General features: G+C 47.4%; 1 protein-coding gene across 3 annotated transcripts in view; it reads left to right on the top strand.

The window, feature by feature from the left end:
- WDR7 (WD repeat domain 7) overlaps positions 1-17,921 on the top strand; it is a 116,570-nt gene that overhangs the window by 78,631 nt on the left and 20,018 nt on the right. For all 3 annotated transcript variants that reach the window (XM_026865343.1, XM_026865342.1, XM_026865341.1), the window contains 4 exons: positions 6,006-6,123; positions 6,864-7,013; positions 7,824-7,906; positions 12,412-12,511. In XM_026865343.1, the coding sequence (XP_026721144.1) occupies positions 6,006-6,123; positions 6,864-7,013; positions 7,824-7,906; positions 12,412-12,511 (451 nt within the window). The remainder of the gene's footprint in view (positions 1-6,005; positions 6,124-6,863; positions 7,014-7,823; positions 7,907-12,411; positions 12,512-17,921) is intronic.

The raw sequence follows: 17,921 nt of genomic DNA, 5'->3' as shown, positions 1-17,921 counted from the left end.
GATACAAATTCCCTATTTATTTGGCTGCCAGTATGAATTAACACCGCAGCGTTGATGAGGTCTGCGGACATCCACTTGGAAAATGGCTGTTACTAAAAAGATTTAAATTTAATGATAATTTCATCCCATAAAATAGAGGAATCGTTGATGTTTTTTTCAAAGAAAACCTCAGCACGTTTCTGTTAAGCAAGTTGATGTTCTTAAGGGCCCAGGCTGTTACCACGTTTGCAAGAGTTAACCTGTAAACCACTCGGGAATTGATAAACCGCTCGTTAATGGGGAAATAATTCCATTCCTAAAGGAGGACGGTCGAGTGGTCTGCGACATCTTCTTTGCAAGGTTTTTGCCTGGGAGAGAAGAAAAAAAAAACATAGTGTCTGAAATTGTCAAGGTCGTCATAATTGATTATTTCGGTATTAATTTTACTGTATTTCTTTCCATAAACCGCAGAGGTTCGTTTTGCAGCGGGTGACATTTTGCTTGCTGGCGTTGAGGTGTCCGTGGAGCTTTCTGGGGGTGTCCTGCAGCGGGTGGGAGAGGAGAGCTCTATGTGACAGGGGAGGAAATGTCTGCAGACTTCCGTGGCACTGCAGTAGGTCTGCAGGGGCCAGGCGAACGCATTCCCCTACCTGTGGGACGGCGGCCTTAGCCCAGGGAGGGAGTGCTTACCTCACAGATGGCCTTCACAGCGCTGCAGTAACTATGTTATTTTAGGTATTAAAAAAATCTTAGCCAGGTTTTTTCTTTTGGTTTATTCTGAGCCTGTTCGCTGAATCCCAGTAAACACTGTCCTGTGTCTCACTATATGAAACTGTGGAATACCCCTCAAATCAGAGATTAGTCAGGCATTTACGTATTTACATTTTCAGTTACTTTTCTATTTTAGACAAGAATTTCTTTTGCTTATCACAATAACATCTGGTGCCACGAGCACTTTTCCATGCCTGTAGCATTTAACCTTGGACTTCAGTGTCACATCTTACAGTTCTGAAAGCTGCTCTGTTAGGAATGGATTTGACTTTGCAGATGTATTTACAAACGTTTGCTTATAAAGATGCACATTTTAAATGCTATGTGCAGTAAGGAACGGACCAGGGCTGTCTTAATACCACGGTTGTGTTTCATCATCCATCCTGGGGGTGTTAAGGTTTCTGACTTTTTTTGTGCTGCGCTAACACAGATATTACCCAGTTGATATGACAGTTTTAATTTTACAGTTTAAAGAATGACAGATGGCCATGTGTTGGGGGGGTGTTCCTGGAGAAATATGTACAGACTGGATTAATACTGTTACTTGTCTGAACTCCAATTATTTCTTGTAGCGTGACAAACGAAACCAAAACGTTTTACCTGGGCTGAGGATCTCCTAAGCCCCACTGTATGTAAATCCAGGCTTAGAGAAGCCGAGCGAACATTGTTCTGCAGAAAGTCGTTTCCATCATGCGATTACACCCTTAGCTGTCATAAAGATTAGTATGGCTCTCTATCCACGGAGCCCTGAATAAATGAATGTATCAGCATGTAGCCTTGAGGAGCCCAATGCAATTTTCATCATGATAAATTGCATAATAAGCGAGAAAGTGTTTGCTTATTAATCCATAACAAGATTTAGATTGAAAATGGCCTGTTACATTCATGACAGATACAGTACCGACTGCAGGCAGAGCAAGATGGAAAGAAATAGAGCAACAATGTGTGCAGGGGGTTAAGTGTGCATCTCACCCTCCCGGTGCCCTGCTGAGCTGCCCCTTTTTGTGCCTGATTTACCGTGTACACAATAACAGCGCACAGCTGCCTGGCTTCTCTCCCTCATGTTAAGAACATTTTATGAAAGAGCTTTTATGTCAAGCATCTGCTTTAAAAAAAAAAAAAAAAAAAAAATCAAAAAATACCGGTGTTTTTCCTTTTTCCCTTCTGAATTGAATAAATATCTGAGCTGTTATCCAAAACTCTGGTATTTATAACCCCCCCACTCTCCCAGTTGATCCAGGTCCCCAAAGGTTACGCTGTGCTGGCCTGCCATGCCGAATGAAACCGCTCAGTTGTGAGGATTAAGAGTTGGTTGGGTTTTTTTCCTAGCGTTTATTAGGCTTTGATTTCTTGGCATGGATGATGGTAGGGATCATTGCTGTCCATTATTTTTGCTCTTTGGATTACAAGCTACAGTTTGGTATAGATTGTGATATAATACACCAAAATTAGCAAATTGCATTCTAATCGATCCGTATGTGTTTATGTATCTGTGTGTACTACAATAATTAGCTAATTCTCTTTAGTTTTAATTGTGTTTAGTGGAAAACTTTACTTTTATGTCCTTAGCCATTCTCGGTGTGGAGCCGTGGGATATAGAGCAGGGACATCCCTAGTTTTCAGTTACGATGGAACATCTTTAGAACGTAGCCTGAAAAACTGCTAAAATTGAGGGGTTTAGAGGAGAAATGTGAGCTGGGGGCTTGGTCCTCGGGGTGATGTGGTGAACTACCACATGCTGCCGCTACAGAGGCGATTTAAACCCGGGAAGCGCAGGGATGTGTGTCGGTGTCCCTGCTGGCTTAGCCCCCGGGTTCCAGGAGGCTGGCGCTGGGCCCCGCGGCCTCTCGAGGAGGGGAGGAAGAACTGTGCCACGCTCGGTGCCTTGGTGCTGCGGGGAGCACCGCGACCCTGCCCCGACAGACGGGAGTGGTTCTGGCCTCTGCTGACGGAGGGGTTTCTGTTAAGTGAGACGGGACATTCCCATCTTCCCTTTCCCCCTTCCGCTGACCTCGGGGCACCCAAGCGAAGTCCCCAGCCCGAGGAGGGAGAGGGCCCGAGTGTCCCTTTTGCAGAAGAGCAGCCTTCCCCGAAAGGCCCCGTCTCGACACCCTTCAGAAGATCCCTGGGGGTCCCCTCTCGGGCCCCTGCATCACCAGCCGGGTCGGTGCTCGGCTGCCTTCTGGGGGCCCAGGTAGCAAAGAGAGATTAATCACAATCGTTACCATTTATGCTGAAATTTCACATTCTTAGTCCCACGAATTTTTCATCTTGTCTTATGGAAGTCAAGAAATGCAGAGATCTGATGGCTGTGTTTTCTGTTCATCACCATCCGAACCAAGGTATGACCTACAGCTCTTCCCAGGCAGCTTGATGGTTTCCACTTGGTTTCAAAATCAGCTTTTTACATGCAACTTTTTTTTGTTGTTGTTTCATAGTGAAGTTCCATGAACATTACTCTGAAGTTGTGATAACTTGTGCTAAACATATAAACAAGTTGTCTATTAAAAAAGTCTAGATTTCATTAAAAGCATTCAAATAGCATATGGTTTCCCCAAAACCTCAAGATACTCAGATTACTGGCGTGGGAGAAGCTGGTGATGGGTTTGAGAAAAGAGAAAGCAGCATTCCCTGACGATGCAGGTTAGTGGCCACTGAGAATGGGCCTTCTAGAAATGAGCAAAAAGGCACAAATAATTGCAGGGATAAAGTTTTTTACTGTCATTTTCAGGTAGATTATAGGCTGTGGTGTTACAGGTACGCCTTGCAGGCGAGGCTGAATCCGTTTTGTCTGGCTGCATCCATTTTTGTGGCAAGTCAGGGGCCAGGATGAGGACAGGAGGGACAACACATGCTGCCGACTCTTGCTGGCTGTGCAGAAGCCCTAAAAACTCATCAATACAAGAACAGAAGTCCGGGTGTGAAAGCCAGCGTTGCCCTCTGTGCGTTAGGTTTGCATCTGCTCTGGTTTTGTTCGGGGTTTCGGAGCGGCGTGCCTGTCCCGTCTCGCAGGGATGAAAGAGGACGTGGGGAGCAGCTGGCCTGGCCCCAGGAGGGGGTTAATCCTGCCCACATACTGCCACTGCTGCGCCCTGCTCCTGAATTTAAAAAAAAAAAAAAAAGCCTGTTGCTTTTCAGGGAAATGCACGCTTTGCCAAGCACCCTGTAAGGAAAAGCACTGCTGGCAGAAACACTTGCGAGGCGCTGGGGGTTTGATTGCTCTCGGGAGATAATGAGCCCCTCTGCAAGCCTGAGTGCGGTACATCCCCTTCCTGGTTCGTCACCTTGGTCCCTCGCATCCCTACAGCATTTCTAAAGTTATATCAAAGATGGGTTTACAAGTAAAAGGCCAACAGGGACATCTCTATTGTTGCAGAGACTTTACTCGTTTTCAAATTCAGTAATTTTAATGCAAACAGTGGTGAGGAGATAGGAAGGAAAATTGTCATAAACTTTGGATTGTATTTATGTGAATTCAGGCCTGTAAAATGGCGATCGATCCATACCTCATCTTGTTACTCTACAAAAATAATTTGGCCGGGAATTCCCGCTTTAACCACTCAGTTATTGTTGCAAAGTACTCGGTTTGTAAGCTTTCACAATATTCAATCCAATACTGCACGTAGAATTATTTTTCAAGACACTTAGAAATCAAGAGGATGTGCTGTCCTTTCTCTCAAAAAGGAGAAAAATTAAATAAGTAATTCAGTTACCACACGCTACCTAAATCCTCTACAAAATCCAGACTTTGCAATAGGCTGCTTGGGTTTGTGAACTTCTGTTCCTCTCTTACCAAACTAAAGCGATTCAGCGGCAGAGCCCGGGGAGGAGGGACCCCTTCAGACTGCCCAGAGCAGAGCGTCGGTCCGTCTGCGGAACTGCCGCGTCCTGCTTATTTTCTCTTCGATTTGCACATGTGGCCTCTTGTTGAAGCCTTGTGGGGAAAAAATAAAAAACAACCAACATTTTGTGTTCTCCATCCTGGCTCCTAAAACGTAGATTTCCTCCTGTCTCACTTCCAGGTAATGTCTGGGATAGGAGACGTCAGAGTAACTTCTGGTGAGGGTAAATAATTTCTCTGGTTTAGCCTGAAGGAAGAGCAGCTCTCAGCTGTTCGCGTCACACGGCGACCAGGCAGGCGAACCCGAATAGTTCTGGAGTTTGAACACATGGCCTGATGATGTGCTTTCCCTCTGAGTGCTCCGGGTTTGGATGACGTGGGCGCTGTGGCTCGGCGTGATGGAAACGCTGACGCTGTGTCGGGGGGTCGGTGTGCCTGGGCTGTGAGACACATCTTTGGGGTTGTTTCAGTTTCTCCTTCCCCTCGCTCATTTACTGTGTCTGACGGTTTTCAGAGCAGAATGAACTTTGACCCTGATAAACCGTTTTTTAGTGATGTGGAAGCTATAGGGGTAGGAGTGTGGAACGGTTGCGCCGTTCTTTGTGGCTCTGCTTTTCTTCCCTGGCGTTAAAGTAGTACAGCTCTCAATTTCCAAATACCAGATTTCATTTTTGCTCAGTGTAGTTACTGGGTACTTACTACCTTAGTGTCTCTTGCATTTATCTTGTCAGAGCAAACAAAAACATTGTGTAGGGAAAGTTTAGATGCCGGTTAATTCCTTACTGTTGTTCAGAGAATTGCAGTTAAAAGAAAAAAAACTTGGTATTAGAAATTCTGAAGAGCTTTTGAATAATTCCAGTGATGAGAAGACATAAGGTGCAGGACTGTCTGTCATCTCATCGTGCTGCTGCGCCCGAGTCACGCACTAAAGAAAATCAAACCGAGTAGATTGGGGGTTTTGAAGTTCTTCAAGAAGCTTCTTGCTTTTCTCGCCTGTAACCAGCGCTTAGCTGAATTAAGGAGAATTACTACGAAGAGGGTATTTTTCAGCTTGCGTTTAAAACGTCGTAAAAGAATAAACCATAAATTCTTGGGACGACGTTGCGCGTTTGCTTGGGCTCAGCCGGGTGATATGTATTCAGCACGTACAGATAATTTGTTAACAAGGCCTTTTTAACACTTTGGACAGATGCACATACTGTTTTCAATCTTCATGGTTAATTATTCGATTTTGTATTTGATGATAGAACACCCTGACTCCTAATCACTGCTCATTGTTGGAAGTCCATTATATTCTAACTGTTTGAGTGCTCCCGTTGACCTTGAACTGACATTATAAGCTGTTTCTAATCTTTTCACTCTATATGTCTAATGCTCCTTTTCTTTCTCCCCGCTTTGTCTGGTGCCCGTTTAGCATCACAATGGGGCTGCCCCTGAGCCCCGCCGCCGACTCTGCCCGCTCGGCGCGACACGCTCTGTCCCTCATCGCCACGGCCCGACCACCCGCCTTCATCACCACCATCGCCAAGGAGGTGAGAGGGGCCGCTCGGCTCCGCTGATGCAGATTTTCCCCCTCTGGCCTTGTGGCTCCACGAACGCAGATGGAGCATCGGATTGTCCCTCCCTCCCCAAAAAGGGAAACGGTTCGAGTGTGAATGTTTGCGTGCCTGCAGGTACCCACGTCACCCCAAACTGATGACAGGAGCGATGTTCAGCAAGGCCCAGGAGTTGTGCCTGTCTTAATTTGCTGCATCCTGGTTATCTAAACTTCCAAGAGCCACGTGTAAAACCCCACGCTCTTGAAGCAGCGCACGCATGACCCCGTTGAGTAGGAACTAAAGGGAGAGGGGTTGGGGGTGTGGAGGAAGGGACGCTGCTCACAGCTCGGGCTGTCTGAGGGCTGTCTGGGTGAAGCTGGTACAGCCGGGAGCTTGGGCTGAGCTAAAGGAGCAGGATGGGCCCTGTTCAGCGACAGGCAGAAAAAAAAAAAAAAAGCCAGTTATAAAGCAGCAGTCGAATGCCTAAAGATTGGTGTTCAACCTTGTGAAAATGATGTCATCAAGACCCAGGGATTTGCTAAACTTGACCTTTAGTTTTACAAGACTAAGAATTACTTAAAACGGGTAAGCCTTTCTTTAAAAACCCTCAAGGATAACCAGTAGTGGCTGAAGTGACGATGAGTGACCGGGCCGGGGAGCTGCCCGCGGTGGGAGGTGAGGCTCAGGTCTTGCCTGGCAGGCTCACGTGCCCGTGTAACCCCGCTCTTCGGCAGGTGCACAGACACACCGCCCTCGCCGCCAACACGCAGTCCCAGCAGAATATTCACACCACCACCCTGGCTCGGGCTAAAGGCGAGATCTTGAGAGTCATCGAGATACTTATCGAGAAGATGCCCACCGACGTCGTGGACCTGCTGGTGGAGGTAAGGCCGAGAGCTGGGGTTTGATGCAACAGCCAGTAAGGTGCCTGCAGCCAAATCGTAGCGTTTCTTCACAGACTGGGTTGGGTTGGAAGGGACCTGAAAGATCATCTGGTCCGAGCCCCCTGGCCCGGGCAGGGCCACCTTCCCCTAGAGCAGGTTGCTCCAAGCTCGTTTTGTGTGTGAAAAGAATTTTTTTTATACCCCCCAGCCCATTTTTTGATCTTTTTTAAAGCTTAAATCGCATTTAAATTACATTCAGTTGCATTGCTGGGGAAAAAGCCCAAGCAAGAGGGTTTGCTGGAGGTACGGGGTGTTGGTTAATGCTTGGCCTAGGTGATCTTCAAGGTCTTTTCCAACCTAGATGGTGCTGTGTGCTCATGGCGCTGGTACTTGAACGTGCTGGGGGATCACACGGGTGTTTTCACCTGTTGCATTTGCTGGTGCTGACAAATGTTTTTGAAGAATGGTACAGATGATGTACCAGGGTTGGGATGTCGCTACTGATGCCCAGGGGCTCTTTTCACACCTGAGCTACTTCTAGAGCTCTCACAGCTTCTGTTTCCCAGCAGTCTGTTGTTTTAGAACTGTTTGCAGGTTACTCTGAATGGTTCCAGTTGCCAGTGCCATTGCTTTTGTAAACTCTATCATATGCGAGACAGTTCTTGTGTGTTCTATCCCAACTGTACTTTCAAGTTAGATATCAAAGACGCAGTCAGCCCCTTCTCCCCAATCTCTATTTTTGCCTGTTAAAACTTTTATTATGAAACATAAAATACAGCATGTCAAATGATTTTAACTTTTGTTTCCAAGGTTATGGACATCATCATGTATTGCCTTGAGGGATCTTTAGTTAAGAAGAAGGGTCTTCAGGAATGCTTCCCAGCCATCTGCAGGTGAGCTCTTCCTCCGAGAATACTGTGAAATAAATTGTAGGGGCACCAGCAGGATGGATTTCTTAGGAGTGAAACAATCTTCTACATGATGCTTGCCCCTTAAAACAGCAAATGGGAAGAGTGTTTTTAATTCACCTATAAGCCTTTGTAGGCTTTTCTGCCCCATCTGACAGATGTGGATCAGAGGAAAAAAAAAAAGAATTAACCACTCCCTGAAATTTGGATATTTTTCAAAAGTCAAAAAAGAGGCAAATGTTGTGTAATCTCATGAAAAGCTCTGTGCTGCTCCCCCTCCATATGTCCTAGCTACCCCACTGGAACAGCCACCCAAGCTGAGCAGCTTCCCCCAAAGGATTTAGCAACGTCTTCGTTGTTACAAAAATGAGAATAATGTACTCGAGGAACAAGTTCCGATTCCAGTAGGCACAGCCTGCCCGGGTGAATTCATTGCCACCGTCAAAGCGACTCGGGGGGGGAAGAAGATGGTGCCAGCAGAAAACAGGGGTGTAGTTTGGGGGGCGTGGGGTGTTCCCAGACAGGCGGTGACGTGCCTCGACTCCCTGCAGCCAGGCACTGGCTCCTGCTGCCCTGCAGTGAGGGTTCAGCATCATCAGTCGTCTTTGTCTTGGGCCAGTTTGCTCTTAAAATGGCACTTTTACATAGTAAAATGTGATTTATAAAATGGGAACATTTACAGTATCTTTAGACTGTGATAAATATCCCAGTTATGCTATTAAACTGGTACGACCAATAAATTAAAATAATCAGCTGTCGGCCATTACATTTTAATTTAATAAGCTATTAAAATATTGAATAGTTTCAAGAAAAGAACAATTATCCTGTTGACAGGTAGGATACTGATAGAGGTAATCTTCCTTCTTCCTGATGCTTTAAAAGGCTTACCTTTAAAATGTAAACGCAAGGGTAAGTGGGAATTAGTGCAAAAATCTCCCTGTTCCTGTTGTATTTTTATAGGGATACGTTATCTTAAAATTTTGTTAAATTACTAGCAATATTTCCTATTCTACATAGTTATGGCCATTGTAAAAATGATGCAGCACCCCACCGACGTGATCGTTCAGCCCAGTGGAGATGTTCATCGGGTTTTAGCAAATGCTCCCATCTCTGGAGAGGTTCCAAGCGGAAGCACTTTGACATGAGCCTGTTGTTAATTCTCGTAGCGTGGCGGTGCTCTCTCCTCCTGCTGGGCTGCCCTGCGTGCTCCCCCCTTGGGGCAGAATCACCCGGGGGTCTCCCTGCTCGGTGCACAAGCCCTCATGGAAGGGCCTTGCTGGTGGCTGCCATGGCGAACGTTGGGTGGGGTCTCTGCGGCCGCTTGGGTGCGACGTTCCTGTTCCGTCAGGCCCAGGGCTGGGAGCGGCGTGAGCTGGATTCAAGTACCTGATTATCATTCCTCGTGGGTTTTCAGCTTTTTTGGCTCCTGGACCGATGCAGCAGTCATGCTGCTGCTTGCTGTGAGCATGACTCAGTCCTGATGGGTGGTGATGAGGTAAATCCATCACCGTGGATATTTTTGGATAGCATCTCTTCCAGCCTATGATTATGGTGTCTATTTGTTTTTCCCATCAGTGTTGCTCTTTGGAGAGGATTGTACTGCCTTTTGGCACACTCTCTGCAAACCCATTTCTTGCCAAAATAAAATAAGCGTTGACATACAATGCAATGAACATGAAAGATTTCTGAATTCCTTTAAAACTGCGAAGCATAATATTGAAATTTTGTTTGACTTGAGCATTTTCCAGGTTCAGCAGTTGCACTGCAGCTGAGGGGTCCCTGGTGGACTCTGTGTGGTCAGGTCACGTATTTCGTACAGTCCGCTGAGTTAAAGTTCTCTGGGTAACAGCGTAGTCTCACACAGGAAGGTAGATGAAATTTTAAATAACAAGTGTTTTATATGGTGTTTGACCAGGGAGTGGTCTTGCAGGAAGAGTGAGAACTTCAAGGATTAGACAAAGAGAGGTTGTGCAACAAAATTTTATACCTTGATTATTTCTAGGATTTTGTAGAGTATAATTGAAGGCAGTCCATCAGCTGGAGGGGCTGTTGTGGTAATGCTCAAGGGAGCCTGGAGGCTCGTTCTGTAGAAGCGGGGGGAAAAAAAGAATGAAATGTAAAATGGGACTGAAGAATATCGAAATGATAATCCAGAACCCCTCTGGCTATTGCAAGATACTCAAGTTTGCAATTAGAATTTAATGAAGCCGTGATGTTAATCAACAAAATTCTTTTATACAAATATTTAACATTCCAGTTTGGGCTGGTTTTGACTTAGAATGTTAGTTTTTTAAAAAAATAATGGTTTGGAACCCCCTGGATAGTTGAGCGGTCGCTAAGGTTGGTGGCTCTTTGCTGAGGCAGCGCTGCTGCTGCCTTCTCCACGTCAGCCTAAACCCGAGGCAGCAGCCCCTTCCCAACTGCCAGGCGTGCTGGCTCGTCTTCGCTGGAAGAGGAAAGATCATTTCCCCCCACAAATCCCAAACCCGGCCTGTGTACGGGGGGTCCCCCCGTAGCGCGGCACCTCGTTACCCTGCGACGGCCAGCCGGTGGAAATAAATCAGTAACATGGCCTAAACACACGCGGGCTTATCGTGCCCGGTTGAACTCTACAGCAGGGAGGCCTAGAAAGGGCTGCAAGGGATTGAAATACCTAACTCTGTGCTTGGAACAGTGCTAAGCTAACTAAAAGGTGATGTGGTAACGATCTGACAACCAAATGTCAGTTTAAGGACTCATTTATGTATTTTTTAGAAAAATAACCTAAACCCATCTATTTCCATGAAGCTTTTTCCCCCCCGAACTCTGCTGTGATGTCGTCTGGATTGGTCTTTTCAAAGGAAAAGCCTGACTCAGCGCTCGAAGCGGGCACTGAAAGGCAGTGAGGAGAGACGTGCTGTTCGCTGGCGGGTAATAGCGTGGGATATTCTCTCCCAAAATCTCCGGGGGGGGACAAGCAGGCTGGGCCCGTTCAGTAGCGTAAGAGAGTTAACGGGGATAGAAACCATTTGATGTAGAAACTCGCTGCTGTAGCCGTTTTGAAGGGATCGAGCAGCGTTGGAGGGGTGTGGGGGGTGTGTTATAAGTTTATCTATAAATCCTCAGTTTGCTGGTTACATAAAACAGCCTTAAAAACAGCCCCCTCCCCGCTCACCTGGGGCACCACCGTAACGGAGCGGGAGTGGCGAGACCCGCAGAAGCTGTCCTGTCCCCGCGGGGACCTGTTTGCCCACAGCATTCTCCCTTTTCTCTACTTCTTTCTCCCCGCTGGCTCCTGCCTCTCCTGCTCCCGAGCTATTTACCCACAGCTTTTGATTTCTAAGCACTTCTTTCAATCTTCTTAATAAACAAGGAACTATTACTATTATTCAGTGATAAACAAATAAATAAATGAATAATGTGGCCACCCAGAGGAATATGAAAAGCAGATTGATGAGGCAGATTCCGAGCTGAGTACTCTTGTCCTTTCTCCTGCACAACTAGTGATTTTCTTTGTTTTTTTTTTATTTTTCCCCCCATAACACCATGTTTCATGCTGGTTTTCTTCCTGACTGCCATCCTACACTGTAGGAACAAGTGTCTCATACCTGTAGGAGAGCAGTTGCTATGGCACTCTGGGAATCCTGGAGAACAAGGAGATAGTCATTGTAAGGTTTGGTGTTTGAAGCCATAAATATGGTCAGCAACATATTTTTTTTTTATAGACTGAATCTAGAAATCACTGGCAGACTTTGTTATAGTCAAATTTAACCGTGAAATTAAAATTTAATTGGAAATGCAGTCAGCAGTTTTCTCAGGGCTGCTGTCCCTTTTATAACGATAGTCCCAAAGATTTGAATTTTGACTCTCTTGTGTTTGAAGGTGTAGAAATTCCTGGAATTTTGCAACTGTTTGAATTGAAATCAATGCCGTGCAGTCACGCTGGACGTTAAGCACTATCCCAGGCTTCTCGGGGCCTTTGCACCTGGTGGATGTTACTGGATTAGAGAGCGTTTGATGAATTTTCCTCTTTTTTTTTTTTTTTTTGGTATGCCAATCAAAAATTTATGAGCTTGCATATTTTTCCCTACACTTTCTCTCGTTCTTTCTCATTTGATTTTCAAGAAGTGCTCTGAAACTACTCAGGGTTAGATTGTCTTGCTTAACCATTTGACATCCAGCGTTATTGGGGTGTTCCGCTGCAAACAGGGTATGCACGTGGACAGCCAGGGACCTGGGGGTGATCACGTGGATTATTCCCAAACTCCATGGAAGCGTTCAACACTGTGGAATAAAAATAATTAAATGTGCTCTGATTCTGTGGTAAGGTATCAAACGCCAGTTGGCTTTGTTTGCTGAATGCCAAGTATGAAAACTGGCAGCTGATGGATTTTGAAATCAAATCTCTGTTCTGGCCCTGATGTTAATTACCCAGTGGCATTGCAAATTAATTTTAACATCATGCAGGCAGGTCAGATCTCACCTGTTACTTGTTATAATGTTCAATTCAGGTTCTACATGGTCAGCTATTACGAGCGGAGTCACAGAATCGCAGTGGGAGCCCGCCATGGTTCAGTGGCCCTCTACGACATCCGGACTGGGAAATGTCAGGTAAATAAATCATTGTGACTTCCTCCCCATAACGCCTGGAAGTTATTGAAAGGAAAGAGCAGCGAGCTCTGCATCAGTTGACATGCTGAGCTGCTGGAACATTATGGATAATGCTGAAGGGATCAATAGTTTAATGAAGGACTCAAAGTATATAGAGCCCTACTGTCTTCATTCACTGGAGCTGAATGGGCTCCACAGATGGGTTAATAATGAAAGCCTCCAGTTAGGTGATACCCTGCTCTGAAATAAAGGAAAAAATCTGGGGTTTAAAAGTTAGGATTTATAGCAGTATACTTACCTACTGCAGGAGTCACAGAGAAAATCCACTGAGGCTTTTTCCTCCCTAAAACTCCTTTCTACAAACTGCTGTGACGCTTATGTTTGAGGTGTTTAGAATTTTCTGATGTTAAATAATTTCTTAGCAGTGATATGTTTAATGTTGAAATGGGTGCTTGGAATTTAAAAATGTTTTCATGACAAAGTATTTACCTTATCTTTTCAGGAAAGTTCACTGGTAACGTTCTTTATTATTCCTTGTGATCAGCTGTTATTTTTCATTGACTTTCAATAGCCTTTATATAAAGCTTGGATAAAATATCTGTATTTTGGATCTGCCTTTTTCTAAGTATAATTTTTTTGCTGTTTGTAAAAGCTGTTATCTTTAGTCCCTACAAAATGTGCATTATAGAGGAGGTGGTGTGGATTTCTTCCTGCTAGATCTGCGGTGTCACTCGGTCCTTGGCTGGCAGAACCACATGCTTGGGTATACGTGCCTGGTTCATTGTCTGCTCTGAAATTTTGGGGGTTCTTTTCCAAATCTAGTAGCTGACTACGTTGTCTGTTGCAGTATTTTTTGCTTAGACATCCATCCTATGGAAGTGAAGATGGCCAGATTTATTTTATAAATAGCTACATAATGCAGGCAGATAGGAAATGCGGACTGCTCTACCTTGTTTTAGCTTAAGTCATTTGGATCATGATTTATTAATTTAACTATAAAACGGGTCCACAGAAACTGCTGTATATTTATATGGCCAATGTCTCTCAGCATCGTTGCTGCCCGGCAGTCCCTGCCAGGACGAGCACTGTGCTGCGGAGCTGAGTGTGCCCCTGCCCAGATCTCTTCCCAATTCCATCCCTTCCCAGATCCCTTCCCACATCCCTTCCCTTCCCAGATCCTTTTCCTTGGCGTGGTCCCTGACCATTTCCCACCCACCCACGCTGGCCCTAGGGAGTAGCTGGCCGCCTCCCAGGGTGACCCTGGCCACGGGCTGTTTTGTTGGGCATCACCCTGCTGAAAGTGGGGAGCGGGAGGTCGGGGTGTCCTGGGGAGGGTTGGTGTCACAAGCTGAGAGCTGGTGCCTGATGCTGCTGGAGAGGGAGGGGTGGCGAGCAGAGCCCTACACTTCTGCTCTCGGAGCGCCGGGAGAGCGCTGGCAAAACCCCTCCAGGCCTGAGCCGGTGCTGTCGCCTCGGGCTTTTAACCTGCTCTGGTGCGGGCTTCAGCTGCGGAGCTGCCTCTCCTGCTCTGGCTGGGACAGAGGGAATTTTCCGTCTCAGTAGCTCGAGCAGTGTTTGGGGTTCAGGGGGGATCTGGGATGAGCAGAAGCTGATACCACGCTGGTGTTCACGGTTGGTGCGGGGAGATCAAGGTCTCCCCAACTCCCCCCGTCCTGCCCGTGTGTGGGTGCACGAGAAGCTGGGAGGGGGCACGGCCAGAGCCCCGGACCCCAGTTAACCAGTGGAGTGTTCCCTGTGGTGTGAGGCCCTGCTCAGGATGGAGAGGGGGGGCGGCCGGGAAGGGGGGGTTCTCTCCCGCTTCTGGGATTGCCGTGGGGGGATCTCGGTGTTTCGGGGTCACTGGGCGGGAGCGGGCTGGGGGTCAGTCAGCGGGGGGTGAGCGGTCGCGTTGCGCATTGCCCGTTTGTGCTTCCCATTATTGTCATTGTTTTATTCTATTGCAATTCCCCAACTGGTTTTTATCTCGACCTACAAGTCTGCCTTTCCCCGCGCCGTGGAGTCCCCGCGTCTGGGCGAGCGAGCGGCTGCGGGGGTCTGGCTGCCGCCCGGGTCTAAAGCACGACCTGGCTCCGAGGTGAGCGGAGGAGCCCGTTAGTGTCGGGGTGATTGTGGCTCGGCTGGGGGAGCGCGGGGGGCCTGGAACACCCCCCGCCCGGCCCGGGGCCCCGCAGCAGTTCTGCAGAGGCTGCAGGGCAGCACAGCAAGGTCAGCGTACGGTGCGTGTCCCGCCAGGGCCAGACCCTGGAGTTAGTAGGGTTTTTACACCATCTCCGTGACACTCGTAACAAAACATCCTGACTTACTCCCCGTTTCAGCAGTACCTTGTCAGAGCGATCCTCTCGGTTTGTTTGATGACTTGGTGAATATTCACAGCATTTGTTTTCTTACTTTCTTAAGTCCAAGGAGGTGATGGAAAGCAGAGACGGGTACGACTGAGGGGACTTTCAGGACAATTAGGGCAGGGTCCTTTGCAGATTTTATGATTATTCCTGAGCCAGGACAACTGGGTGAGTGCCAATATATGATTATTAGGGGGTGACGCCATCTATTGGATACAGGGTTTTTATTCCCAATCTCATCTTTTAAGTTATTTCTCACCGCTGGAGATTTCAGGCTGCTCGGAAGACATGAAATAATTCCAGGATTGTGTAGGTGACAAAGTTTTGAAATCGGGGGGGAAAAAAAAGCTCAAATGGTTCGTTTACTTTTTCCAGAAAGTGAAAGCCTTTCATAAAGTTTATCAGAATATTTCCACCGCCCCGGGGTGTGGACGGAGCGCAGCTGAGGACACAAACCTGGGCCGCAGCGGGGGGCCGTGCGCTGGAGCCCTTGGCCAGTCCCTCTCCCCCCCGCTCCCCTCCTGGGACCTTTTCACTTTCAGTGCTGATTTCTGCTTCATTTCCACCACCAAAAATGTTTGTCTGACACAGGCCATCCTCCAGCTTAAGCTCATTCTGTTTCTTTGTTGGTAATATTTCTTGAACAATATCACCAGAAACACACAATCCAAAAATTGCTTAGTCATTCACTGTTTCAAAAAAGAGGATTCTTTGAATCTTTTCCTGAAGCCATAAATGTAATTTTGTCTTTAGTAAATATGGTTTGAAAGGAAAAGTTTGAAAACATCTGAAAGTTTTATTAGTTGCCTCATCACAACTCACACGGAAACTGTTTTTTATCAGGCATCAGAATTACTTATTGGATGAGAAGAGGGGGAACTGCTTTCCCCCACCCCCCCATCCCCATTTATACTCCTCATTAAGGCTATCTGCTAATTGAGGTGACCGCTGGGACGAGCAGAGGGGAGGGCAGTGGGCTGAGGCTGCTGCAGGTGGGAGCTCCCCGGCACGTGAGGCCTCGCTCCCGCTGCAGCGGGCACGGCGCCTTCTCCTCTCACATCCATCCCAAAAGCCTCGGGTTTCTCCGTGCCCAGAGGAAGGTTGTTCCAGGATAGCGTTGGGTTCAAATATCCAGGGTTAGTGATATTTTATTTTATTATTTCCCACACCAGTATGGGTATCTAAGTCTTTGCACCACCACTGACCTTTAGCTTAAATAACTGGTTCTTCTCCTTGGGTGTTACCCCCCTGCCTTATTTACAGGCAGCCTCAACGCTCACTTTCAGCCTTTGCTTTGAAAGGTGAAGAGCAGAGGACTCTGAAAAACCCTTTTCTGTAACATACTCTCCATTTTTCATAATCCTCCTTAGGCAAAATACTCATTTATGTTCCGGGCTGTGCACAGGCTGACTTCAGTGTTTATTCCAGCCTCTGTGCTGAGCTGCCGCAGATCTTTCTTTTTCTCTCCTTCTGTGAATCCACACCAAAGCAGAACTTTGAAAGGCTTTTTATCTGAGTATTATTTTGCCAGATGAAACTGCATGTCAAAGCTGACACTTCTGCCGCCTCCCTGTTGTGCCCGTGGGTGTTCCTGTGAGGCAGAACCTCCTCTTCTCCCTCCAGCTTTGCCCCTCGCTCCTGGGGCGGGTTTTGGTGGTTGGTTATCGCTGCCAAGGCCGACCCTTGGCGCAGGGTGTGGGTCTGGGCTCACCGAACCCCCAGGAACTCACGGGGAGACCTACATCTTCCAGTTTTTCTTTTCTTTTGCACCAAAACCACTCTGAACTGCCATCCCGGGTATGAAGAGCAGTCAGGACTAAAAGTTCTCCGTCAATTAAAGCACTGCAGCCGAAATTAAAACCCTGGCTTATGGCAAAAGGTGGTGTAGGCAGGCAGCACCCTTCTCAGCCGAGGAGCGTGGTCTCACAGCCCCACTGAACCTGGGGGGTACATCATGCAAGTACGAACCAGGGTTCAGTATATTCTCACTAGAAAACATTCTTCACATTTCTCAGAAAGCTGAGACAGCAGTGGGTGCCTCCAAGCTCACCCCCAGTTCCCCTCTTACCTCTCCCCAGCTGGGGTGGGCAGCGTTCTGGGCTCACTGTGCAGCAGGGGACCGTGCCCCGGCTGCCCTCAGACTGTTGAGGAGGGCACCCCTGCCTGCCCCACCGCACTCCCCTCCCTTGGGGTGACACGCACAGGTAGACCAGCCCTCCTGGGGAGGCAGAGGGGCTTCTGCTTCCTTTTTCCCCGCATGGAACATCTTGCCCTCCCTCCCTGCCCTGTGCAGCATCTCTGCCCGGGTGCTTCAAACTGGAAACCGGCTTTTTGGGGCAAGGTCTCTCGGTTCGGAGCTCCAGAGAGCAAGCTCAGGCGAGCCCTGTTTGGGGAGGGGGTGTTTGAGCTGCGGGGATCCCCCGGGGCAGGTGGGGGGCAGGCGGGGGGGCAGGCAGGCTCCTCATCCCCAAGGCAAGGCAGCGGTTGCTCTAAGACCTGCCCGCTGGCTCAGTGCCGGCACCGGCCGCCTCGGTGCGCCGAAGCCGCGTTGCTCTGAAAAAAATATCAGAAATGCTCATAAAAGACAGCCGATTTCTTTGCTTGCAGTTGCTTTTGATTTTGTGACGTTTGCGTTGAATAATTCATGACGCTATAATCTGGTAACTTAGCTCTGTGCATACTAACACGCTGATGAAAATAAAGCTTAAAACGTTAGTTCTTCGTATCACGCAGCCAATGCCAAAAAAAAAAAAAAAAATCCCTTTTAAGTGCAGTTGGTGGCAGGATCTGAGCAGCGTGGGGTTTTGTGTTGCTGAAATTACGGAACAGATTTAACACGGTTTATGGTTGGTAGAAAAATTCATAGTAATTACCAGCGGTAGAGCAAAGTGCCCGCCTGAATATGCGCTCTAAGTGCGGTTACTTTGTTTTTACACTACAGGTGAGATCGGGGGCTAATGACAGGAATTTTATGATCTGCTTGAAAAAAAAAAAAAGAGGTGTTTTATCTAAAATAATAGGAAACAAAACCATTTTGTATTGGTTCTTTT

The sequence above is a fragment of the Athene cunicularia genome, assembly GCF_003259725.1.
Source record: "Athene cunicularia isolate RWA chromosome Z unlocalized genomic scaffold, athCun1 chrZ_part1, whole genome shotgun sequence".
NCBI classification, from domain to species: Eukaryota; Metazoa; Chordata; class Aves; order Strigiformes; family Strigidae; genus Athene; species Athene cunicularia.
The sequence above is the reverse complement of the archived record's forward strand: the minus strand, read 5'-3'. Positions and strand labels throughout refer to the sequence as shown.